Source organism: Neophocaena asiaeorientalis, unplaced genomic scaffold (genome assembly GCF_003031525.2).
Source record: "Neophocaena asiaeorientalis asiaeorientalis breed wild unplaced genomic scaffold, Neophocaena_asiaeorientalis_V1.1 scaffold135, whole genome shotgun sequence".
NCBI lineage: Eukaryota > Metazoa > Chordata > Mammalia > Artiodactyla > Phocoenidae > Neophocaena > Neophocaena asiaeorientalis.
Window position 1 is genome coordinate 1,353,148 of NW_020175190.1, and position 27,106 is coordinate 1,380,253.

At 38.2% G+C, this 27,106-nt stretch overlaps 1 protein-coding gene across 2 annotated transcripts in view; it reads right to left on the bottom strand.

Moving 5' to 3' along the window:
* Positions 1–548: 548 nt before the first annotated feature.
* Positions 549–27,106, bottom strand: part of UBE2U (ubiquitin conjugating enzyme E2 U) — a 65,165-nt gene continuing 38,607 nt past the window's right edge. Inside the window, exons 8-10 of one of the 2 annotated variants that reach the window (XM_024764770.1) lie at positions 24,164–24,245; positions 13,819–13,913; positions 549–888 (exon numbers count right to left, since the gene is read on the bottom strand). In XM_024764770.1, the coding sequence (XP_024620538.1) occupies positions 701–888; positions 13,819–13,913; positions 24,164–24,245 (365 nt within the window). In that variant the 3' untranslated portion in view covers positions 549–700. Of the gene's footprint in view, positions 889–13,818; positions 13,914–24,159; positions 24,246–27,106 lie in introns of those variants that run through there. The other variant, XM_024764771.1, reaches the window with a different exon arrangement.

Here is a 27,106-nt window from a genome sequence, read left to right on the forward strand (position 1 = left end):
TTGCAGGAAAAGTCAGCAACAAATGTAACTTCTTCGTCCTGAAAGAAAAGATTAAATAGACAAGACAAAATACAATATGAGACGCAGTTTAGAATAGGAGAGAACCGAGTATATTTGCAGATTGGGGTAACACAGCAAAAAGAGAGAGAGAAAATAAAGATATGAGAATCGGAGGGGATGGTTAGTTAAGGTCAAAGAGAAAATAGAGCATGGACTCTGGGAGAAAACAGAAGAGGAGCACTGGTGGACTGGACAGGTGACATCTTGTCCCTTGAATCCAGAGGAAACAAGATACTAAACCAGGCACATCGAGATCAATGTATAGATCCCCTACTTGGGTTAATGTCCAGCCTCTGAAGCTCCTGAGTGTTCCCCTCCAATACCAGCCTCTTCCTCACCCAAGTTCTGCCTGCAAAAATGTGTGTCCAGTAGCCTAACAATGCTGGGTATAACACCACTGATTGGAAAACCACAATGAACACTGCTGCTTGGCTAACTTAGGGTCAAACAATGAAGGAGAGCTCAAAAAATCTAAAACAACATATTCACTGATTTGCACTTATATTTCTAATTTGTTCTTGCAGTGATAGGATGAGACCAACTTGAAAAGAAAATGGAATCCAAGTTGTGAGAGCCTTCCAAAGTTGCTCCATGAAGCTGAGCTGTGGTTGAGGCTGTTAATTTTTTAAATCCTCGAGCATTAGGCTTGGTCTTCCAAAGCATCTGTATCAAGAGTGTTGGTCCAGGCAACCAGATCTTCCACTTCTTCTTCCCATGGCTCATTTGTGCTAACATCAACTGGTAAAACTTTTCTCTTCCACCGCTCCTTTGTTTCATCCGTCTTTGTGACGATATCTGTTTCAGTTTGTGAATCAGGAAAAGTTTGAACTATAATGGGAAATACAAAAAACAGTAATTTAATAGACATGGGCAGGAAAAACAATAAAAAGAAAGTGTCCCTGCATTTGTAGCATAATGTGTAAGATCATCTAAATGAATGCAAGTAACCTTTTTAAAGTTTCTAAATTTCACATTTTGCAATGAACTTATTTGTCATGAATCATTCTTTCCCTTTTGGTCAATCTTTCTATGCTCATACATGTACTGAGCCCCTGCTAAGTGCCAGTAGATGTGTACGGGAAAAGGTGTCCATGAGTGATTCGGCAGCACAAGGACGGAATCACCATGTCTAAGTGAAAAAAGACTTGGACTTTGACAGGGAAGGAAAAATTTGCTAAACAGAGAGGGGCAGAGAAGGGAGATGGGAGCGCTTTAGATCAAGGACACAGCACAGACCAAGGCACAAAGGCATGAGAGAACCTGACAGCTTTGGAGGTAAACAGAGTTGACGTTTCAGTATTTATGCTCTGCCAGGTGCTGTGCTAAGCATGTGCTACATGTAAAATATAACTTAGACACAATGCTTATGATGGGCAGGTATTATTACCTTTATTTTAAAGATGAGGAAATTGAGACTGAGTGGCCTGCAGTAACTTGCCCAAGGACGTCCAGCTAATAATAGTTAATTCTAGGTCCAAAGGATCCAAAATCACTGTGTTACAGTGTGTGGACAGTTCAGTGGAGCTGGCTAGTCAGGCTGAGACCAGGTTAGGAAAGCCTCATATATCACACAAAGAAGTTTCATCTTTCTTGCATGGGTCTTGTAAACAGGGAAATAAATTGATTATATTTTAAAAGAAGAATATAGATACAGTATCTATATTTCTCAATACTTCCACTCAGCGAGGGGAACTTGCTTTCTAGGGGTGAACCCTAGTTGGTGCTATTTATGTTCTGCTACCCCTAAAACCCCACTGTACTCTCCCCTCCCTGCACAATTATTGCCACCTAATTCATTGCCCGGCATGCGGTCAAGGACAAATTCTGTTGGTTTCATATGTTTATTTCCCCAATTATGTACCAAATGAACCTTGTAATATCCATTGTCTTCCAGTTGTGCTACAGACAAGGGTTATGAATGAATTGTTCTCTCGGTCTCTTTGGTTTATGGAAAGATTTATAGAGGGATTTGAGTTTAGACGGCTGCCATCAGCCTATAAGAGGTCTGAGGTCTCTAAAGATTGAGTTCTTATTTTTATACTTTAATATTAATCTCTAGCTATTTTTTTTGTTAGCTTCTGCTTTATAACAAACTGAATCAGTTATACATATATATATGTTCCCATATCTCTTCCCTCTTGCATCTCCCTCCCTCCCACCCTTCCTATCCCACCCGTCTAGGTGATCACAAACCACCTAGCTGATCTCCCTGTACTATGCAGCTGCTTCCCACTAGCTAACCATTTTACATTTTGTAGTGTATATGTGTCCATGCCACTCTCTCACTTTGGCACAGCTTACCCTTCCCCCGCCCCATATCCTCAAGTCCATGCTCTAGTAGGTCTGTGTCTTTATTATTTTTATTATAAATGGGTGTTGAATTTTGTCGAAAGCTTTCTCTGCATCTATTGAGATGAACATATGGGTTTTCTCCTTCAATTGTTATTATGGTGTATCACGTTGACTGATTTGCGTATATTGAAGAATCATTGCATTCCTGGAATAAACCCCACTTGAACATATTGTATGATCCTTTTAATGTGCTGTTGGATTCTTTTGCTAGTATTTTGTTGAGGATTTTTGCATCTATGTTCATCAGTGATATTGGCCTGTAGTTTTCTTTCTTTGTGACATCTTTGTCTGGTTTTGGTATCAGGGTGATGGTGGCTTCACAGAATGAGTTTGGGAGTGTTCTTCCCTCTGCTATATTTTGGAAGAGTTTGAGAAGGATAGGCGTTAGCTCTCCTCTAAATGTTTGGTAGAAATCGCCTGTGAAGCCATCTGGTTCTGGGCTATTGTTTGTTGGAAGATATTTTCTTTTATTTTTTGCAGTACGCGGGCCTCTCACCGCTGTGGCCTCTCCCGTTGCGGAGCACAGGCTCCGGACGCGCAGGCTCTGCGGCCATGGCTCACAGGCCCAGCCACTCCGCGGCATGTGGGATCTTCCTGGACCAGGGCACAAACCCGCGTCCCCTGCATTGGCAGGCGGACTCTCAACCACTGTGCCACCAGGGAAGCCCTGTTGGAAGATTTTTAATCGCAGTTTCAATTTCAGTGCTTGTGATTGGCCTGTTCATATTTTCTATTTCTTCCTGGTTCAGTATCGGCAGGTTGTGCATTTCTAAGAATTTGTCCATTTCTTCCAGGTTATCCTTTTTACTGGCGTAGAGTTGCCTGTAGTAATCTCTCATTATCTTTTGTATTTCTCCAGTGTCAGTTGTTACTTCTCCATTTTCATTTCTAATTCTATTGATTTGATTCTTCTTCCTTTTTTTCTTGATGAGTCTGGCTAATGGTTTATCAATTTCATTTATCTTCTCCAACAACCAGCTTTTAGTTTTATTAATTTTGCTATCAGTTCCTTCATTTCTTTTTCATTTATTTCTGATCTGATCTTTATTATTTCTTTCCTTCTGCTAAATTTAGGTTTTTTTTGTGCTTCTTTCTCTAATTGCTTTAGGTGCAAGGTTAAGTTGTTTATTTGAGATGTTTCCTGTTTCTAAAGGTAGGATTGTATTGCTATAAACTTCCCTCTTAGAACTGCTTTTGCTGCATCCCATAGGTTTTGGGTCGTCGTGTCTTCATTGTCATTTGTTTCTAGGTAGTTTTTAATTTCCTCTTTGATTTCTTCAGTGATCACTTCGTTATTAAGTAGTGTATTGTTTAGCATCCATGTGTTTGTATTTTTTACAGATCTTTTCCTGTAATTGACATCTAGTCTCATAGTGTTGTGGTCGGAAAAGATACTTAGTACGATTTCAATTTTCTTAAATTTACCAAGGCTAGATTTGTGACCCAAGATAGGATCTATCCTGGAGAATGTTCCATGAGCACTTGAGAAAAATGTGTATTCTGTTGTTTTTGGATGGAATATCCTATAAATATCAATTGAGTCCATCTTGTTTAATGTATTATTTAAAGCTTCTGTTTCCTTATTTATTTTCATTTTGGATGATCTGTGCATTGGTGAAAGCGGGGTGTTAAAGTCCCCTACTATGATTGTGTTACTGTCGATTTCCCCTTTTATGGCTGTTAGTATTTGCCTTATGTATTGAGGTGCTCCTATGTTGGGTGCATAAATATTTACAATTGTTATATCTTCTTCTTGGATCGATCCCTTGATCATTATGTAGTGTCCAAAACCCATGCTCCACAACAAGAGAAGCCACTGCAGTGAGAAGCCTGCACACTGCAACAAAGAGTAGCCCCTAAAAAAAAAAAAAAAAAAAAAAAAAAAAGGAGAATAAAACACCCAGACAGTCAGAACCCTAGGACAAATGGTGAAAGCAAAGTTATACAGACAAAATCTCACAGAGAAGCATACACATACAAACTCACAAAAGGAGGAAAGGGGGAAAATAATATATCTTCTAGCTATTATTAATTTAAAATTAAATTCTGTCTTTCCCTTGAGAAAATCTTCTCTATGAACGTATCATTGATGGACTAATGATACTTCTTTCTAACCATGTTTGAGCTGTTCTAAATGCATATGCTTTTGGTCACAAGAAATACAGAGCCCAATTCAAACCAGTTTAAACAACAGAGAAATGTCTTATCTCACAGAAGGAGATCAGAGGTAGGGCAGGACTGAATGATACAGTGACTCAACAATGTCATTCAGGACAAGTTCTTTACACTACTCTGCTTTACCATCTCTGGCATTGTCTTCATCTTCAGAGTCACAGCAAGAGACATGTGGCCATTCTAGTACTCATACCAGACACAGCAACATGCAGAGGAATAAAGGGGTCTTTTCTCCAGGGTCTCATTTTTAAGAGTAGGAAAACTACCCCTGGAAGGACCTAGTATATTTCCTCTCAGGCTGGATTGTGTCACACCCTACTCCTAAACTAGTCACTGGCAAGGGAAATGGGATTACCATGATTGGGTAGTCAGTTGTTGGAGTGGAATGAATGTTGGGAGTCAATGACCTTGACCATTTGCCCTCTTAGTTCCTGTGCTGCTAAAAAAAACAAAACAAAACAACACTCCTAGGAAGCAAAAAAAGAAATCCTAGCTAGATTAGCAGAGCATAATGCAAAACAAACATAAAAATGTTTCCTCATGACATAGAAGAAGTAAACATTATTTTGAACCTTTTTCCTCCAGAAAATCTTAAGCATTACAAATTGCTCTGAGAAACCTTGGATTTACTGATTGGAATCAATAACAATAACCTTTGTTACTATGTTAAAATAAGTTACAGAAACACAAATTCTAATTGCCTTATGGTTTGTATGCCTTTCTTGGGATGGATCCTCAAAACCCTGCTTCTTAAAATTTTTTCTAATCCTAAAATTAGTTAGTGAAGATACTAAGTTCTGTTCTGATTGGTGGGCTCTGATTATTGCCCAATGGTTTATTTCCATTCACTTCTGTATTAGTTTCAGTTCAGTTAGAAAAACAAAGCCCTGGAGGGTGGAGTCAAGATGGTGGACTAGGAGGATGCAGAATTCATGTCTGCACAACTAGGGCACCTACCAGTCACTGGTGGGGGACCACAGAAACCTAAGAGGATGGGAGGAACCCCCAACAACCAGTTGTTTCAATTATATTTTTATTTTTCCTAATATATTTTTTATCTTTCTAATTTTATTTTGTTTTTTATTCTTTGTTATTGTACTGCTCCTTTTTTGCTTTTTTTTTTTTTTTTTGCCTCACCACACAGCTTGCAGGATCATGGTTCCCAGGCTGGAGGTCGGGCCTGAGCTCCTGTGGTGGGAGCTCTGAGTCCAAACTGCTGGACTAACAGAGAACCTCAGACCCCAGGGAATATTAATTGGAGTAAGGTCTCCCAGAGGTCCTCATCTTGGCACCAAGACCTGGCTCTGTACAACTGTCTGCAAACTCCACTGCTGGACGCCTCAGGCCAAACAACCAGTAAGACAGGAATACAGCACCACCCATCAAAAAAAAAATGAAATGACAAAAAAATACGTTACAGCTGAAGGAGCAAGGTAAAAACCTACAAGACCAAATAAATGAAGACAAAATAGGCAACCTACCTGAAAAAGTATTCAGAGTAATGATATTAAAAACGATCCAAAATCTCGGAAACAGAATGAAGAAAATACGAGAAATATTTAACAAGGATCTAGAAGAACTAAAGAGCAAACAAACAGTGATGAACAACACAATAACTGAAATTAAAAATACTCTAAAAGGAATCAACAGCAGAATAAGTGAGGCAGAAGAACGGATAAGTAAGCTGGAAGATAAAATGGTGGAAATAACGGCCAGGGAGCAAAATAAAGAAAAAACAATGAAAAGAATTGAGGACAGTCTCAGAGACCTTGGGGACAACACTAAACACACCAACATTCAAATTATAGGGGTCCCAAAAGAAGAAGAAAAAAGGAAAGGTGTGAGAAAATATTTGAAGAGATTATAGTTAAAAACTTCCCAAACATGGGAGAAGAAATAGTCAATCAAGTCCAGGAAGTGCAGAGAGTCCCATACAGGATAAACCCAAAGAGAAACATGCCAAGACACATATTAATCAAACTATCAAAAATTAAATATAAAGAAAAAATATTAAAAGCAGCAAGGTAGGGGCTTCCCTGGTGGCGCAGTGGTTGAGAGTCCACCTGCCAATGCAAGGAACATGGGTTCGTGCCCCGGTCTGGGAAGATCCCACATGCCGCAGAGTGGCTGGGCCCGTGAGCCATGGCTGCTGAAATAACATACAAGGGAATCCCCATGAGGTTAACAGCTGATCTTTAAGCAGAAACTCTGCAAGCCAGAAGAGAGTGGCAGGACATATTTAAAATGATGAAAGGGAAAAACCTAGAACCAAGATTACTCTCCCCAGCAAGGATCTTATTCAGATTCGATGGAAAAATCAAAAGCTTTACAGACAAGCAAAAGCTATAAGAATTCAGCACCACCAAACCAGCTTTACAACAAGTGCTAAAGGAACTTCTCTAAGTGGGAAACACAAGAGTAGAAAAAGACCCACAAAAACAAACCCAAATCAATTAAGAAAATGGTAATAGGAACATACATATCAATAATCACCTTGAATATAAATGGATTAAATGCTCCAACCAAAAGACACAGACTGGCTGAATGGATACAAAAACAAGGCCTTTATGTATGCTACAAAAAACCCACTTCAGACCTAGGCACACATACAGACTGAAAGTGAGGGGATGGAAAAAGCCATTCCATGCAAATGGAAATCACAAGAAAGCTGGAGTAGCAACACTCATATCAGATAAAATAGACTTAAAAATAAAGACTGTTACAAGAGATAAGGAAGGACACTACATAACGATCAAGGGATCAATCCAAGAAGAAAACATGACAATTGTAAATATTTATGCACCCAACATAGAAGCACCTCAACACATAAGGCAAATGCTAATAGCCATAAAAGGAGAAGTCGACAGTAACACAGTAATAGTGGGGGACTCTAACACCCCACTTATACCAACAGACAGATAATCCAGACAGAAAATAAATAAGGAAACACAAGCTTTAAATGACACAATAGATCTGATAGACTTAATTGATATTTTTAGGACAATCCACCCAAAAGTGGAAAAATAAGCTTTCTTCTCAAGTGCATAAGGAACTTTCTCGAGAATAGAGCACATCTTGGGTCACAGATCAAACCTTGGAAAATTTAAGAAAATGAAATCGTATCAAGCATCTTTTCCAACCACAACGTTATGAGATTACTAATCAATTATAGGGAAAAAAACAGTAAAAATCACAAATACATAAAGGCTAAACAGTGCTCTGCTAAATAATCAAGAGACCACTGAAGAACTCAAAGAGGAAATTAAAAAATACTTAGAAACAAATGACAACAAAAACATGATGATCCAAAACCTACGGGATGCAGCAAAAGCAGTTCTAAACACAGTAATAGTGGGGGACTCTAACACCCCACTTATACCAACAGACAGATAATCCAGACAGAAAATAAATAAGGAAACACAAGCTTTAAATGACACAATAGATCTGATAGACTTAATTGATATTTTTAGGACAATCCACCCAAAAGTGGAAAAATAAGCTTTCTTCTCAAGTGCATAAGGAACTTTCTCGAGAATAGAGCACATCTTGGGTCACAGATCAAACCTTGGAAAATTTAAGAAAATGAAATCGTATCAAGCATCTTTTCCAACCACAACGTTATGAGATTACTAATCAATTATAGGGAAAAAAACAGTAAAAATCACAAATACATAAAGGCTAAACAGTGCTCTGCTAAATAATCAAGAGACCACTGAAGAACTCAAAGAGGAAATTAAAAAATACTTAGAAACAAATGACAACAAAAACATGATGATCCAAAACCTACGGGATGCAGCAAAAGCAGTTCTAAGAGGGATGTTCATAGCAATTCAAGCTCACCTCAAGAAAGAAGAAAAATCTCAAATAAACAAACTAACCTTACACCTAAAGCAACTAGAAAAAGAACAAAGAAAACCCAAAATTAGTAGAAGGAAAGAAATAAAAAAGATCAGAGCAGAAATAAATGAAATAGAAACAAAGAAAACAATAGCAAAGATCAATAAAACTAAAAGCTGGTTCTTTGAGAAGATAAACAAAATTGATAAACCTTTAGCCAGATTCATCAAGATAAAAAGGGAGAGGACTCATATCAATAAAATTAGCAATGAAAAAGGAGAGAATACAACTGACACCACAGATATACAAAAGGCCATAAGAGACTACTACAAGCAACTGTATGCCAGTAAAATGGACAACCTGGAAGAAATGGACAAATTCTTGGAAAAGTACAAGTTTCCAAGATTAAACCAGGAAGAATTAGAAAATATAAACAAACAAATCACAGGTAATGAAATTGAAACTATGATTAAAAATCTTCCAACATGGGACTTCCCTGGCAGCGCAGTGGTTGGGAATCCGCCTGCCAATGCAGGGGACACGGGTTTGAGCCCTGGTCCGGGAGGATCCCACATGCCACGGAGCAGCAGAGCCCATGTGACACAACTACTGAGCCCGCAAGCCACAGCTGCTGAGGCCCGTGTGCCTGAAGCCTGTGCTCAGCAGCGGGAGGCCACCGCGGTGAGAGGCCCGCACACCACAGCAAAGGGTGGACCCCGCTCGCCGCAACTGGAGAAAGCCCATGCACACACAGCCACAAAGACCCAACACAGCCACAAATAAATAAAAAAATAAGTAAATTTATTAAAAAAAAAAAAATCTTCCAACAAACAAAAGTCCAGGACCAGATGGCCTCACGGGCAAATTCTATCAAACATTTAGAGAAGAGTTAACACCTAACCTTCTCAAACTCTTCCAAAAAACTGTGGCGGGAGGAACACTCCCAAACTCGTTCTATGAGGCCACAATCACCCTGATACCAAAACCAGACAAAGATATCACAAAAAAAGAAAATTATAGACTAGTATCACCGATGAACATATAGACACAAAAATCCTTACAAAATACCAGCAAACAGAATCCAACAACACATTAAAAGGATCATACACCATGATCAAGTGGGATTTATCCCAGGATGCAAAGATTCTTCAATATACACAAATCAATCAATGTGATACACCATATTAACAAATTTGTTATACAATTATTATACAATTAACAAAGTGAAGAATAAAAACCATATGATCATCTCACTAGATGCAGAAAAAGCTTTTGACAAAATTCAGCACCCATTTATGATAAGAACCTTCCAGAAAGTGGGCAGAGAGGGAACCTACCTACCTAATAAAAGCCATATGTGACAAACCACAGCAAACAACATTCTCAATGGTGAAAAACTGAAAGCATTTCCTCTATGATCAGGAACAACAGAAGGATGTCCACCCTCACCACTATTATTCAACATAGTTTTGGAAGTCCTAGCCATAGCAATCAGAGAAGAAAAAGAAAGGGAATACAAATTGGAAAAGAAGAAGTAAAACTGTCACTGTTTGCAGATGATATGATATGATACATAGAAAATCCTAAAGATGCCACCAGAAAGCTACTAGAACTAATCAATGAATTTGGTAAGGCTGCAGGATACAAAATTAATGCACAGAAATCTCTGGCATTCTTATACACTAACAACTAAAGATCAGAAAGAGAAATTAAGGAAACACTCCCATTTACCACTGCAACAAAAATAATAAAATACCTAGGAATAAACCTACCTAAGGAGGCAAAAGACCTGTATTCAGAAAACTATAAAACACTGATGAAAGAAATCAAAGGTAACATAAATAGATGGAGAGATATACCATGCTCCTGGATTGGAAGAATCAATATTGTGAAAATGACTATACTACCCAAAGCAATCTACAGGTTCAATGCAATCCCTATCAAATTACCACATAGAGGGGTGGGATAGGGAGGGTGGGAGGGAGGCTCAAGAGGGAGGGGATATGGGGATATATGTATACATATAGCAGATTCACTTTGTTGTACAGTAGAAAGTAACACAGCATTTTAAGGCATTTATACTCCAATAAAGATGTGAAAAAAAAAGAAAAACAGAGCCCTCACAAGTAATACGAGAGTGAGAAGTTCAATATATGAAACAAGGATTATACACGTGTGGGAAGACCTGGAGCAGTGAGGTCTGGAAGGCCATAGCTGGAGAACCAGAGGAACATCACTGCCTATGTTAGCCTGATGCACTGTGAGTGGGGAAACCAGCACGAGATGCTGCACACATCTAGCCATCCCAAGTGGGACAAACACTGTGAGCTCATGGAGATTTCTGTGAAGCCATCACATCTGTAAAGCGAGAGTCTGTGAAGAGCTGCATGAAACTTCTGTGTCTGAGGAAGCTGCCATGTATGATACACACTTCTCAAGAATGACGGCCTTTTCTCCACTCCCACCTCCAAAATCTCAGAGGAATTTTTTCACATTGGCAAACTGTGACATGCTAACCCTCTCTGCAAAAGGGAAGCACGGAGTTCATTCCTTTTCCAGCTGAGTCATATTTTCCTTTGATATCCTGTACAAGTTCACTCTTGCTATATAATAAACAATCACAAGATCTCAGTGACATAGGACAGCAAGCATTTGTTTAGGTCACGCACCTGCAGGTCAGCTGTGGGTAAGCTTCTGTGGGTTGCGGATGGCTGGGAAGCTTGGCTGGGAAGCTTGGTGACCAGAGGGCTAGTCCAGGCATGTTCTTGTGATGATGGCAGGAGTGAAAAAGAGCAGGCCAAATTGCACAAACCCTGAGCACATCATACCCACTAATATTCCACAGGTCAAAACAGTCACATGGCAAAGCTCCAAGTCAAGCGTCAAGGGAGTACATTTTGCCCACGGTGGTGGAACAGGATAGGGAGTGAATGTTTCTGAACGCTAATCTAATTGGCCACAACCTCTTAGGTACAGTCTCTTCTCTCAGCAGTAAGATTAGACACAAAGGAGAGTCTATTCCAATTTCAAAGAGGACATGACCCAGAACTAGAAATCAAATGAGTTTCTGGACATTCCTTAAAATGTTCTCTTCCAGCTCACTTTTCTTACTTTTTCTCATTCATCATGAGTTTATCCCCCCTTTTTCCAAAGTCACAGGGTTGCTGAAACAGTGACAACTCTACTGCATCCTATCATTCACTCATTTGTTCATGAGCATTGAATGACTACTATATGCCAAGCACCATGCTGAGAGGTAAGCAGCCCCTTCCCTCAAGGAGGTCACGTTCTTTTAAAGGAGACTGGCAGTAAAGAGACCACTATAACATAGCACGTGTGGTGGACAGACTCTAAGCTGGCCTGTCATGATCCCCACATTCTGCTGTTCACACCTTTGTGTAATCTCCTCCCTTTTGAGTGTGGGTAGGACTTGCTACTTGCTTCTAATCAATCGAATATGACAAAGGTAATGGAACCTCACTCTCATGATTATGTTATATAAGTTTCTACCTTACTATCAGACTTGTTCTAAAGAATTTCCTTGCTGGCTGGCTGAAGTAGGAGGCTACGCTGGGAAAGCCCACAAGGCGATGAACTGCCGGAAGCCTTAAGAGCAGAGCGAGGCCTCCAGCATACAGCCAGCAAGAAGCTGGGCCCTCGGTCCTAAAGACAAAAGGAAGTGAATTTTGTCAGCAACTTCAGTGAGCTTACAGCAAGCAAATTCTTCCCTGTTCCAGCCGCCAGATGAGAATGCAGCCCAGCTGACGCCTTGATCACAGCCTTATGATATCCCAAGCAGAAGATCCTGCTACATCGTGCCTTGACTGTGGGCACATATAAACTGTGAAATAACAAGTGTGTGCTGTTTTAAGCCATTTAGTGTGTGGTAATTTATTACATAGCAATAGAAAACTAATAGAGCATGGTAAGACATGATAGTGTGCTATGATGGCTCACAGGGAAAGTTTCCTAGAGAAGGTAATACCTGAGCTGAATCTCAGAATGAGTAGGTACTAGAAAGGAAGAAAAAGGAGGGAATGATGTTGGGAACTGCTTGGTGGGTATATGAGAAAACACAGAGCATCTCTCAAATTTTTTTGAAATGAAGGAGGGAATAAACAACCATGACCTACTAGGTCAGTGTGGTGTTTAGGGTGTAAGTAGGACAAATAATTTTAGATTCGCTTAAAACATAAGCAGATTTGAGCTATAGAAAGCAGTCTGACAAAGCATGGACAGAAATTGTTGCAATCATCAACTTAACGAAATGACCTCTTCCGCTGGTGAAGATGGGGGTGGGGGGATGTTGGAGGAGAGAACTGCAGAGAGGAGTAGAGAATTCATGGAGGAAGCAGAGAGTAAGGCTGGAGAAAGCAACACTTCTTACCAATTCTTCCAGGCACCGTGAATCTGGTATAAGGCACAGTTGAATGGAGAAGACTGAGGCTGGTAATTTAGAGGATGAATATGCATGACACACCAAAACAAGTAGGAGCAAGAGAAGTAGATACTGAGTGGGGAAAAGAAAGAGATGGGGGGCAGGACCTTGAACAATCACTGAATGAAGGTTATTGCCTGTGTCTGGCGTTTGTAGGCTGTTGTGTTTCAAGGACAGGCAACAGCAAAAGCAGCAACGAATAGTTCAGAGGACTTCCCAGTTCACAAAGAATATTTACCTCCATGGAGTCATTTAGTCACAAGAATCCTCTGACATAGGGAAGGATATTAGAAACAAATATTTACTGAACATCTTCCATGTACCCGGTACTAGCTGAGGATGAAGAAACGGAAGCTCAGAGGTTAAGAGACTCTCCTATAATTACATAGATGTGGTATCTAAACCCAAGTTCTCTGACCCCGAATGTTTTGCTCTCCCTTCTATAGTAGCTGATTTCCATAAGTTACCAGCTCTCTCTTCCTGCTCAAGACCTACCCCCAATCTGTACCAAATGTTTCTTTGAAAAAATTTTCATTCTAAAAATAGTACCTGAAACATCTCAACTAATATTATTCCTTTCTTTTCAACCATATTGCATGTATCTCTGAATTTAAAATGAGTTCTGGGAATCCGTTTATTTAGTGTTTTGCTTATTTTTGCTGCTTTTATACATTTGAAACTTAGCCTTAGATTTTCAAATTGTGTATTCACCTATCAAAGGCTACAAAACTTGAAAGTATAACTAATTCATTTTTTTCAAAGCTCCAATTCTTATGTAAGTAACTTACTGAATTTATTTTGTTCGAAGGAGTTAAAGCAGCTTTAAAAAGGGGACACAAGATTAGGTCTCACATACCTAAAACTTATTTGAACTGAATAAAAATTTAAATTTATTATTATGACTAGTATTTCACTTCTAAAAACAAAGTAAAACAAATAGATTGAACTCAGTTTACCCGGAGTTGTACAGAGATAACTTCTTTCAGTTGGATAATTGGTTTTGTGAGGCTTTTTATTTTCTCTAGCAATCCGAGCCATGGCAGCAGCATACCTAGAATAACAAAAAGAAGAAATTATCACCTATGAATATAAATGGAAAGGCCAAACACAATTTTTAGAAAAATAATATAAAAAAATCACATCATTGTTAAGTTTTGATGTCAATGTGTTGAATGAGTTAGTGAGTTTTTCTCCCTGTTTTCTCAAAGAGTATGTATAAGGTTTGAATGACCCATCTTGAAAGTTAGGTAGAAAACACCTATTACAAACATTTGTACTTAGTAAAGAAGAAGAAGAAGAAGAAGAGGAAGAGGAAGAAGAAGGAGGAGAAGGAGAAGTGGAAGAAGAAGAATGAATTTTGGGAAGTGTATATTACTTTTGAGAAAAATAAGACAAATCAAACGAAACAGACAAGCAGAGCAATGGGCTTTGACAATGGTGCCATGCTGAGTATTGACTAATTCAATGGTAAACTGAAATTATTCCAATATGTGTTTTCCAACAGAATAGTACTTAGAAAAGTAAACAAATATGGTGTTAGATTAATATTTTAAGAGTAATAAAAACATCATTTGGTAGAGCAAGGTATGTTAGCTTCCTGGGAATGCTGTAACAAATTACCACAAACATGGCGACTTAAAATAACAGAAATTTAATCTCTCCCAGTTTTGGAGGCTAAAGTCTAGACCCACGGTGTTGGCAGGACCATGCTTCCCCTGGAGGCTTTAGGGGAGAACCCTTCTTTGCCTCTTCCTGGCTTCTACTGGCTCCCAGCAACCCTTGGTGTCCCTTGGCTTGCAGCTTCGTCACTCTGATCTTGGCCTCCACTGCCACATGGCCTTCTTCCTGGTGTCTCCCTGCCCTCCTCTTCTTAGAAGGACACCAGTTACTGGACTTAGAGCCCAACTTAATCTGCTATAGATCATCTTAACTAATTACATCTCCAAAGATCCTATTTCAAAATAAGGTCATAATCTGAGGTTCTGGGTGGACACAAGTTTCAGGGGAACACTGCAACCCTTACACAAGGGAAAAATTCTACCAGAAAAATTCATGACATATCCTGGAAAAAACCCACCATCTGGCAGGAGATATCAAGGAGCCCAAGTCAAGCTACAACAGCATTTCCTTAGAGAAGGAGTTCATATATGGAAATGAAAATTTTTACAAAAATTTCTTTTGGGGATGACTAAATTTTTAAATATATTATAACAAGAAAACTTTTGGTGAAAATATTGTTTATTGTAATTGAAATTAAGTGGAATAGAAATGCTTTTGTCTCACAGGTGTACCTCACTCACACAATACTTCTGAAAAGTTCATTCATTTGAAAAATATTCATTGAGCACATACATTGTGCCAGGCACAGTTCTAGGAGCTAATGATACAGGAAGAACAAGACAGACAAGGTCCCTGGCCCCATTGAGAGGAGAAAAAAATAAGCGAATGTGAAAATTAAGATACATCAGCAGTGATATGTACCATGATGAAAATAAAACCTCCAATAACATGCTGTATGGAGGTGCTGAAAGCAGACATCCTTGCATTGCTCCTGACATGAGGGTCAAAACATTCAGTCTTTTATTATTACGCATGTTGGCTGTAGTATTTTCATAGATGTGCTTTAACAGGTTGAGCAAGTTCTTTCCTATTCTTAATTTACTGAGAGGTTTTTTTTTTTTAAATCAGGATTTGGTGTTGAAATTTTCTTCACCTATTGAGATGATCATATGGTTCTTCTTTCTTATTCTATTTTGCACTGTTTGAATTTTAAAAATATTAAACCAAGGTTACATTCCTAGCATAAACCTCACTTGGTCATGTATAATCATCATAATTATTTATTATAATTAATTGTGACCAAGTGGGCTTACACCAGAAATGTAACCTTGATTTAACATTTTTTAAAAATCAATATTTAAAATGTTTAAACCATGTTTAAAATGTATATATTTATATTCAGTTTGCTAAACTGTTTTCATCTATGTATAGAGGGTGTACTGATTTGTAGTTTTCTTCATTTGTTTTTGCTTTTCTTATAATGTCTTTGGTTTTGTTATTGAGGTAATGCTGACTTTATAACATGTATTGGGAAGTACTCCCTTCTCTTCCATCTTCTGAAAGAGTTTGTATACATTGGTATTATGTTTTCCTTAAATGTCTGGAAAATTCTCCAGTGAAGCCATCTGGCCTTGGACTTGTCTTTGTGTGAAGGCTTTTAGCTATCAATTCTATTTCCTTATTAGACATAGGGTTAGTTAGGTTATCCATTTCTTTTTAAGTGAGCATTGGTAGATGTCAAGAAATTTGTTCATCTATGTGGTTGAATTTATTGGTATGAAAAGTTTTTATCTTTCTTTTAGAGAGATTTTCACAGTGTATAAAACTCTAGGTTAACCATTTCTTTTATTTATTTGTCTAACCATGAAAGAATGATAGCCTTTATTTTCTTCAGAAATAATTTCAAACTTACAAGCATGTTGCAAGAATACTACCAACTCCCACATACCCTACACCCAGATTCCCCAACTGTTCTTTCTTTTAAGCACTTTAAAGTTGCCATGCATTACCTCTTGGCTTCCAAGTTTTCTGACATGAAGTTATTGGTTGTTCTTACCTTTGTTCCTCTACATGTGTGTATGTTTTTATCCTTTATTGCTTTTGAGATTTTTCTCTTTATCACTGAGTTACAGCAATTTGATTACGATGTGCCTTGGAATGGTTTCTTTGTACTTCTGCTTCTTGGGACTTATTGAGCTTCTTGGTCTCTGAGTTTATATTTTTTATCAAATTTGGAAAATTTTCAGCCATAATTATTTCATTTATTTTTTTCTGTCAGTTTCTTTGGAACACCAATTACATGTATCTCACACCACTAAACTGTGTCCCATAGCTCACTGAGGCTTTGTTTCTTAGTCTTTTTTCTCTCTACGCTTATTTTCAAGAGTTTATATTGCTACATTTTCAAGTTCATGAGTCATTTCTTCTTCAGTATCTAACTTGCTGTTCTTTCCATACACCGTGTATTTAAAACATTTTTTATTTATTTTATCTCTAGCTGTTCCATCAGTCTTTTGTATATCTTCCATTACTTTTCATCACATTCATGACTTTCTTTAGATCCTTGAGTATATTTTATAAGATGTATAAAAGCTGCGTTAAGGTCCATATCTACTAATTCTATCATCTCTATTATTTATGAATGTATTTATATTGATATATTTTCTTTTGGTTATGGATTATATTTTCCTGTTTTTTTGTACGACTTGTCATTTTTGATGGGGTGATGGACAATGTAAATTTTATGTTGCTGGGTGCTGAATTTTGTTATTTTCCTTTATATATAGTTGTCCATTGTTCTGGCATGAAGTTCAGTATCTTACAAATCAGTTTAGTACTGCAAGGTTTGTGTTTAGCCTTCCATATGGGTCTAAAATAGCCTTTATTTGGAGACAAATACAGCCCTACTCCTAAGGCATGACCCTTCTGAAGTCTCCATCCAACGCCCTTTGTATTAAGAGTTTTTGCCACTCTAACTAGCAGGAACGCAAACTATTTCTAGCCTCTGTGAGCCTTGTGTGAATTCCAAAACAAACAAGATCATTAGAATCTTATTTTCCTCGAGGCAAACATGACTTTAGTTAGAAAACAATATTACTTGATCTATACCTTTTCTCCTATGATAACTCTTTGTCCTCAAAAAACTACATACTATTGATATTTCCTTTTTCATTCAAACATTTGCCTTTTTCTAACTGAAAACATAAATTATAGAAACAAAACTGTTTATTGTCACCATTTTTAAATTGCAATTAAAATGACTATAAGGGAAGGTGCCATAATTATTAAGTTAAAAGTAAAAGAGGGGCTTCCCTGGTGGCGCAGTGGTTGAGAGTCCGCCTGCCGATGCAGGGGACGCAGGTTCGTGCCCCGGTCCGGGAAGATCCCACGTGCCGCGGAGCGGCTGGGCCCGTGAGCCATGGCTGCTGAGCCTGCACGTCCAGAGCCTGTGCTCTGCAACGGGAGAGGCCACAACAGTGAGAGGCCCGCATACCGCAAAAAAAAAGTAAAAGAGAAAACCCTAATGCTTGTTCATATTCAATTCTCATATCATTTTGGGGGCTCTGTAAACTGCTACACGTTCTTGAGAAGTCACTCTATGAACATAACAAGCATCATAAAACTTATTGCATCTAGTAATCAGATTTCTGGTAACATGTTCTAAGGGAACTTCTTGGCTTCCTTTTTATTCTTCCCTTCACGTAAAATATAATCTAATATGCCTATAGGGAACCTTAGCTCTCCTTACTCTCAGCCCTGCTCAGACCAAGGCCTAAGCCGATCCATGCATCGCATTTCTGTGCCCACGAGGAGTGGGAGGTGTCAGGGGAAACGGGGGGAATGGGGTAGGTTGTTGCAGGGGTGGGCAAGGGGGAGAGGGAGAGAGAGCAAGAGACAGAGAGACCCCTCCCTCAAAAGAGTATTCTACGTGGGAGCAGAGCCAAAGAAGAGATTCCCTTGGTGGGGGGAAGCCCAGTATGTGTATTTGACTCAGAACCCCTCATTCTGAAGAGAGATGTAAGGGGACGCAGCCTTAAGCCATGCTGTTGGTAATAAAGGAGGATCCAGCAGATTCTGTGCTACAACCAGAAATCCATGGTAAAATGTGAGGGCAACATTCTGAGAGAAAAACCGATTAAATGAATCATATCCATAAAAGGGAAACAATAAAGAGTATTAAATTCATTGAAAAAAATAGTTGAGAGAACTGGGTGTGTTTATTCTAAAAATAGAAAACTTAAGAGGAGGTGGGAGAAAGACATGACGGCTATTTTCTGAGACTTAGAGGGCAAGTCCACAAAACAGAAGAGCTTTACTTTCTTTTCTGCCACAGCAGCACCCCTTGAATCATGTCTTCTACCCATATCCAAAGCCAAGCCTGGATCCTCAGTGTCTGAGCTGATTCTGGATCTAATCAAACAAAGCATTCATTGTAGCATCTGGTAGGCCTGGATTTGAATTTCAGCTCTGTCACTTACTGAGTGTGTGACCTTAGGGAGTTTGTTTTTTAATTTTTTTCTGTTAAAATATTCTTTATCAAATGGAGATAATTTCTCATTTTCTGGATGGTTTTGCAGACAAATGTAAAAGCACATGGTAGGTGTTCAAGAAAGTCTGTTAAATGAATGAAAGAAATGTGGAATGGTTGAATATCACAAGGTGCTGGATTTAAGCTAGAAATAAGGAAGATTAGAGCTATTTGAATGTTCCTGAAGTACTGAGCTTCCTGTCTCTAAAAACATCTAAGCAGAGATTAAGCAAAATTATTTTTTAAAAGGAATTTTCCTCTTTGTCTAATTTGTTCCATGTCTTTATTTTATTTTTTATTTATTTATTTTAATTTTTTTAACATCTTTGAGTATAATTGCTTTACAATGGTGTGTTAGTTTCTGCTTTATAACAAAGTGAATCAGCTATACATATACCTATATCCTCATATCCCCTTCCTTTTGCGTCAGCATACGGTATTTGTTTTTCTCTTTCTGACTTCACTCTGTATGCAGGTCTTTATTTTAAAAGGGACATTTCCCATGCTCATTCTAATGCCAATTCTCTCTTTAACCACTAGATGGCATTCAAGGTTTAATCTTTGGGGAATAAAAAACTAGCATTTCTACTTAAAAATGCATTAAATATATAATTACGTAAACCTACAAAAACAATGTTTAACTTCAATAGCCCTGAAAGGATAGCATAAATATACATTAAGTTAATGTACTCATCGTAAATATTTTCTATATAATTGGAGAAATTGGAATCAAACATAGCTATGCTAGAGGAAGATCACATATTTTTGTGAGTTAAAACATACACTCAAAAATCAGACACTAAAAAAAAAAAAAAATCAGACACTACAGGAACTTAGAAATAATATATATTAACTCCTTAATTTAAAACACAGTACAACTAAGAGTTTATTTTATAAATATAAGAATATTTTATGTTGGTATTTGATATAACACATGCTAATTATTTTATATAGAAGGAAAAAGGAAATAACATTGCTTAATAATAGAATTTAAGATTGACTGAAAAACTGCAAAACGTTTCCACAAAAGCAGACTTTGTGCTAACAACTGGGTGGGCAATATTTTTACATTTACCTGAAAAACTTAAGCTTTTAATCAGCACATATTAATGGCAGATAGGAAATAAAGTTTTAGTTTTCAAAAACAATATGTTTATCAATAACTGGGCAAGTTGGTTAATCTCTTTGTGCCTCATGTTTCTCTCATTAGTAAACTACAGATAGAGCTACCTCTAGTTTTCCACAATTTCTGTACAGAAACCTAGGGGTGACAATCCAGTTGAAAAGGGAGGCCAGGAACCTTCTCTTGAAGCTATGTCTGTATAATAAGGGAAGTGGTCTGACTTTGAGTGTCGGTTGATTTGTTGTGTCTTTGAAGGAGGCTGATAGATAGTCTCGTGGGTTACATTTAGAGGCGTGTGCTTACACTTAGAAGTATAACTGTCCACTCCACAGTGTGGCCAGTATTATGTTAGGAAATGAAGGGAGAATGCCTGGCACACAGTAGGTGCTTCGCCATATTAGTTCTGGTTTCCTTTGTATAGATACTTCAAAGTAGGGACAAGGGCAATATTCTTTCCTGAAGCTACATAGAATGTAAAACTTCTCCAGAATTGACAACTTTTATTTAGATAACTTGCTGCTTGACAAAGCTTAGACAACTGGCATAGTTCTTTCCATGACCATATTAGCAATCACTGGGTATAGAGTATGATGTAAAAGTAGTGTTATATGTGCTTAAGTAAGGATAGTCAAAAGAATAGCCTCCACTGCTTTCTGACTTTGTATCTTTCACTTTCTCCTGAGAAAATAAATATGAACTATTGATTAGATTCTAGATTCATATTCTTTCCCATGTCTTGGTAGAAATAAAGTATTTGCAGGAATAGCCAAAAGACCGGCAAGGCAATAGGAAAGAAAAAAAAGGCCTTAGAAATGAACGCCAAACCAAATGATCAGTTCATGAATATTTTTGAGTTGCCTATAATGCCAATGAGTTCCTATTAATACTAACTAAAAACATGTGTAAAACTTAAGAATTTGCATAAAATATTCATGACAGTCATTTATATTTCCAGTTTTCAATCACTGTTCTATGACTATACCCTTAGAATACCCAAAGTATAACCATGATCTCTACATTAGAATGGGCACCTTCATTTCACTTTTCCTAAAAGTAACTGCCTTCACATTTAATCCTCCTATTAAGTGGGGAAACAGGGTAAGTATGCATCATTCAAGAAACACTAAGTGAGTGCCAGGTACCAGGCTAACTGCAGAGGATACAAAGCTACAAGAACAGTCCTGCCCTGGTCACTCTGCACGAACAGATGAATCTCCCCACCACAGGCGCTGAAAGAGACAGGAACAGACTGCTACAGAAGGAGAGGATGGGGGGACATGGGAGCCTGAATCACGGACCATTCCACAAGACACAGTGGAGCTGGATCTTCATGCCATCCTTGTGGAGCACTTTGCCAGGCTGAAAAGATGACAGGACGGAGAAGGGAAAAGAACCAAGGGCATAATGGGGCTAAAATAAATGTGGTTATGATAGGTGCTGTTTTCTAGACTGAGAAAATTTCACAATTTTTTTACACTTCTATTTTTATTCTCTGAAAATGTTGGGGGACATGGGCTTTTGTCACCCCCTCTCCTTGGGAACTAATATTTATTGAATGTCCATGCGTCAACACTATGTGGTTTATATATATACATATGATCTCATTCAAGAGAACCAATGCAAAACAAGTTTGCAAGGTAGGTAATATCTCCTTTGAACAGATAAGGAGACAAGCTCAGAGAGGGTAAGAATTTCTCCAAGATCTATCTGACACTACAGCCCATGCCCTTTCCCATGCTGCCTCCAAAGAAAGATTTTTCCATGTGAGAACTGAACTAGGGCCACAGTAGGAAAAGCATGAATAATAGCAAAACTCGAGTACTTCCTACGTACCAGATACTGTTTGAAGCAATTTATGTGTAGTGTAGTGTATTTATGTGTAAAATAGTGTATTTAATTGTCACAATCTCCTTGGGAGGTGGGTAGAGTTATTACTGCCATTTAACAGATAAGGAAACTGAGGGACAAAGCAGTCAGATAACATGCCGGAGGTCACGGAGTTGGTAATTGGCAGAGCCAGGATTCAGATGCAAAGAGTCTTGCTCCTGTGTCCCTGCATTTAAGCACCCCATGTTCCACCTTTTAACTCAGACTGAATCCTAACTTGAGACTCTGCTGGGAAAGATATCCCAGACAGAAAGCACAACGTGGTGAGATCTTATGTTCCCAAACAATAGTGGGGGGAAAGAAAAAAGAATTTAGGATAGCTTAAGAATCGGGTCTTGATTGATGAGGGGATGGGACAGTAGGAGGAGGGGTGTGAGGCAGGAGAGATATGTCTCTCTTTTTCCTGAAGGCTCTGCAGATGAAAGGCTCTCAATTTGCATTTTCTGGGTTTTTTTAAAGGGGACATTTCAGCGTGAGGAAAGTTTTCTCTGTTTTCAAATATTAAAAACAGAGAGATGCAAAAGGTATTATATTGCATGCACACATAGACCAATTACTCACTTGCATAGATTCCCAAACATTTCCTACTTGAAACTCTGAATTGACCACTTTGCTATACCTCATGTATTTGATGAACATGAGACTTTTAATAATTATTTAAAAAGAAGTTGATTCCACCATACTTTATATTTTTGCATGCTCAAATATTTATGCTGTAATAAAATTATGTAGATAAATGTAATATCTTTTAGACACTTTATTTAAATAATGTTTAAATTAATGTTTTGTTATCATCTGATCTAAATATATTCTCTTCAACCACCAGATGGCATAAGGTGTGAGAGTTTTATTCTGACAGGGTCACCACGCACATGATAATTTGACCTATAACTTCAAAATAATGTATTTAGGAAAATGTTCTAGCATTCAAACAGTTCACAATTATTTCAGCCATATGGAGAAGTGGGTGGATAAGTTGAAAATGACATGGTCCTACTTTTTCTACATTTTGGGGTTCTGTGGGATGCTGGCCTTACATAATGAATCAATAATCAAACAAATAAAACAAAGCAGTTCTGTTAAAGGAAATCAAAAAGGAAGTCATGTCACAGCAAAATTAACCTTATATTCTAAGTAGGTTTCTTTAAATGAAACTTGAAACATGCCTTCAAGAAAAAAACCATGCTGACACTTCTTCAACTTCTGCTTCATAAAAACTTTTCTACTGCTTATAATTTACTCTGAAAGCAGAAAAGTTTCTAATGCAAAAGCTTTCCTCCCCTTTGGCTTGAAGGAAAGTTGCTGCAGAAATCAGCTGAAAAAAGAATATCTAACCAAAAAATCCAATCTGAACTATGATATTAAAGGATAGGAAAGTCTATTTTAAGAGCCTTGATTTCTACACAAATTCAAAATACAGCACATTGTTTTTATTAATCCTATTATTTTCATCTAGAAAAGAGGTCACAATGCTAACAAGGAGCTAATAAAAATGATGTAAATACAAAAAATAGGAACTTTAATTCCCCTAGCTTTGTGGTAGCACATTCACTGAATGCTTTGCAATAAGCCCTCCAGAATAGATGACCACTGCAACACAGCCAGTACCACAGAGCTGAGATGGAATCTGTGCTCTAACATGATGAAGCAGAAAAACTGCCTTTAGGAGTCAAGAGACTGAAGATGAGATTAAGGTCCCTTCCTTAATGTGGTCCAAGAGTCAATCATTCCAAAAGATATTGTAATAATTTATCTTTGTATTTAATTACAGACTTCCTCACTAGATTTAATATATTTGGTTCCTGAGTGAGAAATCCATCTCTGAAAAGAGGAAAAGGTGTTTGGAACCAGGAGAAGAAAGAAATAGTAACTGGTGATATGTAAACAGGCTGGTTTTTCTTTTTTCCTGTTTCTAAGTTCTATTTTGATAAGGTTAAGAATGGAAATAAGAAGATTAATAGGAAAGGTATTGTGGGATTCCTTCACTGTGGCTCATGTTCTATCCCCCACCTTTGGCAGCCGCGAGATAGCAAAGCTGTTTCCCACCTGGGTTCATGTGAAAGGACAAAATGATACCTCTTATTTTTGTTCTTATGTTTAAAAGAAATCCAATGGGTTTCCTCTGATAGTTCAGTTAGTAGAAAGTGAATAATAGATATTTCAAGTTCATAGGATAATATTCTAGACAGTTAAAATTACTTACTTTAAACCCCATTCTTTAGGTCGTCTTAGCTCATTTTTCTTCCATTTGTAATACTCTCCAATGAAATTTGGATCTTCAAGCACTGAAATTAGAATATTTTTCAAAGGAGCTATGCATACATTCTTTAATAATAGTTTAAAGTTTACAATAATTTATTTCTCCTTAAGTTAGTATGTGGCAATAACACATACTATTATCGTTCAAGTCACATTACAATCCTCAGACACTCTCCAAATTTCTTCTTTTAATTTAAACTTTGTGATACTGGATATTGTTTGAAACAAACAGATTGTGACTTTGTAACTTATCATGATATTTGTTTATATATCATTTATAGAAACGAGGATAGTTTTAAAATAACTCATACAGAAACTGATACCATAGGTTAACAAAATTCTAATGCAGCACTTCAAGGGAAAAAATAAAATCAGGGAGTTTGAAAGTGACATTACAGATCTTGATCTTCTACAAAGCAAGAATCTGCAACAGATGATCATCCAGCCTCTAAATGAATCCCTTGTCTCTCTTTTTTTTGCGGTATGCGGGCCTCTCACTGTTGTGGCCTCTTCCGTTGTGGAGCACAGGCTCCGGACCCGCAGGCCCAGCGGCCATGGCTCACGGGCCCAGCCGCTCCGCGGCATGTGGGATCTTCCCAGACCGGGGCACGAACCCATGTCCCCTGCATCGGCAGGCAGACTCTCAACCACTGCGCCACCAGGGAAGCCCCCTTGTCTCTTTGTTATTGGGAGACTGCCGGTTTCATTGACAGTTACCGAGGTCACAATGTCCTTCCTTAATCTGAGGGCTGAGTTTCCACTGCTCCTCCTTCTGACCTCCTCAGCAATTCTGAGTAAATTTATCCCTCCCCTATGGAAAGGATCCCTCTAATATTTGAAGATAGCTCTCAGGGCAGCCTCAGTTCCTTCAACTTTTTCTTAAGTCATGATTTTCTAGAGACCTAACCATCCTCATCTTGGTGGTGAACTTTGTTGATATTCCTATTAAAGTTTTCATCCCGAACTGGCTCAGAATCTTGATTTCATATCAATAGCAAGATGCAGGTGGGATTGCTACCTCCCTCCATCTGTGTGCTGGACTTCTCTCAATTTAGCTCAGATATGCATTAGTATTTTCTGGAAATCACATTATACCACCGGCTCATATGTTTGTGGTTAATTATAAGCCTTAGGCCTTCAATCAAATTCACATAAAATTTACGGAAAACCTACTATGCTTAAGCACTGGCAGTTTTTACACAAAATACTATTAATCCAGATCATTCACACACGCACATATATATCCTTCCTTTTCTCCCCACTCCCTCCCCTGTTCACTTGTGTGCTTTCTCTCTCTCTGTCTCGCTCTCTCTTCTCCCTCTAATTGTCCTGGGTTTATAGTCCTGATCTATTTAACCAACCAGATGCTCCCCACCAGTCCTGTCTCTATCTGGAGCTTCTTTTTTTTTTTTTTTGCGTTACGCGGGCCACAGGCTCTGGATGCGCAGGCTCAGCGGCCATGGCTCACGGGCCCAGCCGCTCCGTGGCATGTGGGATCTTCCCAGACCGTGGCACGAACCCGTGTCCCCTGCATCGGCAGGCGGACTCCCAACCACTGCGCCACCAGGGAAGCCCCGGAGCTTACTTCTTAACAATGATAAATTAACCCCTTCCAGCTTGACGAAACTGTCATTGATAGAGAAAACATTTAAACTGAATAATTCTCCTTTTCTTCTATTAATATTACATGATATTCACCAGCAATGTTCCAATCTATTCTTTATCTTCTTCAAACAAACACACATACATACATATTCTTATAGACTTCATTAATACTCTTTATTATTATTTGGAATATATTCCTTCCTTCCTTTAAGGAAGCAAATCTGTACTCCCCAGAGTTCTTAGCAGGATTATTTCCTTTAGATGATTATAATAATTAATATTAATAGAATTCTTACTATATATGGGGGTACTTGTAAAGTAGATATGCAGTGCTTACCATTACAATACCCACTTCACAGATGAACAGACAGACACAGAAAGGTTGAGTAATGTGTTCTCACATGTACTATTCATTACTACCTAAACAAAATTTAAAATTTATTTGATGTTAAGTTCCCTGACCAGGTATTGAACCCAGGCCATAGCAGTGAAAGAGCCAAATCCTAACCACTAGGTCAATGTTTCTATTCAAGGATAATCCATGTCTTTCCTTAATTTTTTGGAACTGCTGTCCCTACATTTTCTATTTGAATATGTATGGCAGTCTCTTCCTTCTATATTATGAAACCCCAAATGGCATGATTATCTTTCCTGAGTACAGTAAGTCCCCGACATACGAACCTTCAAGTTGGGAACTGTCAAAGATGCAAACATGCATTCGCATGTCCAATCATGTAAGTTAGTTCATGTGTCTGGTGTACACTGTCACATGCGTGCATACTCTACAAGTGGTTGTGCTTTTGTGTACTTTTGGCGTAGAGTACAGTAATACAGTATCTTTATTTCAAGCCCAGAATATCTGGAGGCAAGCATAAAAGCAGCAGTATGTAGCTGATCGTGTTAGTTGGGTACCTAGGCTAACTTTGTTGGACTTATGAACAAACTGGACTTACGAACACGCTCTCGGAACGGAACTCGTTTGTATGTAGGGGACTTACTGTGTTCTCATTTCTTTTATATTATTGACTCATTTTCTCCAACGCTTTCTCTATTATCCAAGAGATGAAATATGCCACAGTATCTGTACAAACTTTTAACACTTCCTATTTTATCCCCATAATTTTTTCACTCATCTGTCTCCTACCATCTGACTGTAAATGCCTCAAAAAGCTTATCATAATACTTATGTTCTTGTCTTCAACAAAGCCCATTGATAGACATAGAAGATGCTCAGTGGATGATGTTGATGGGAGGGAAATAATGAAGAAATGAGGACCAGTGA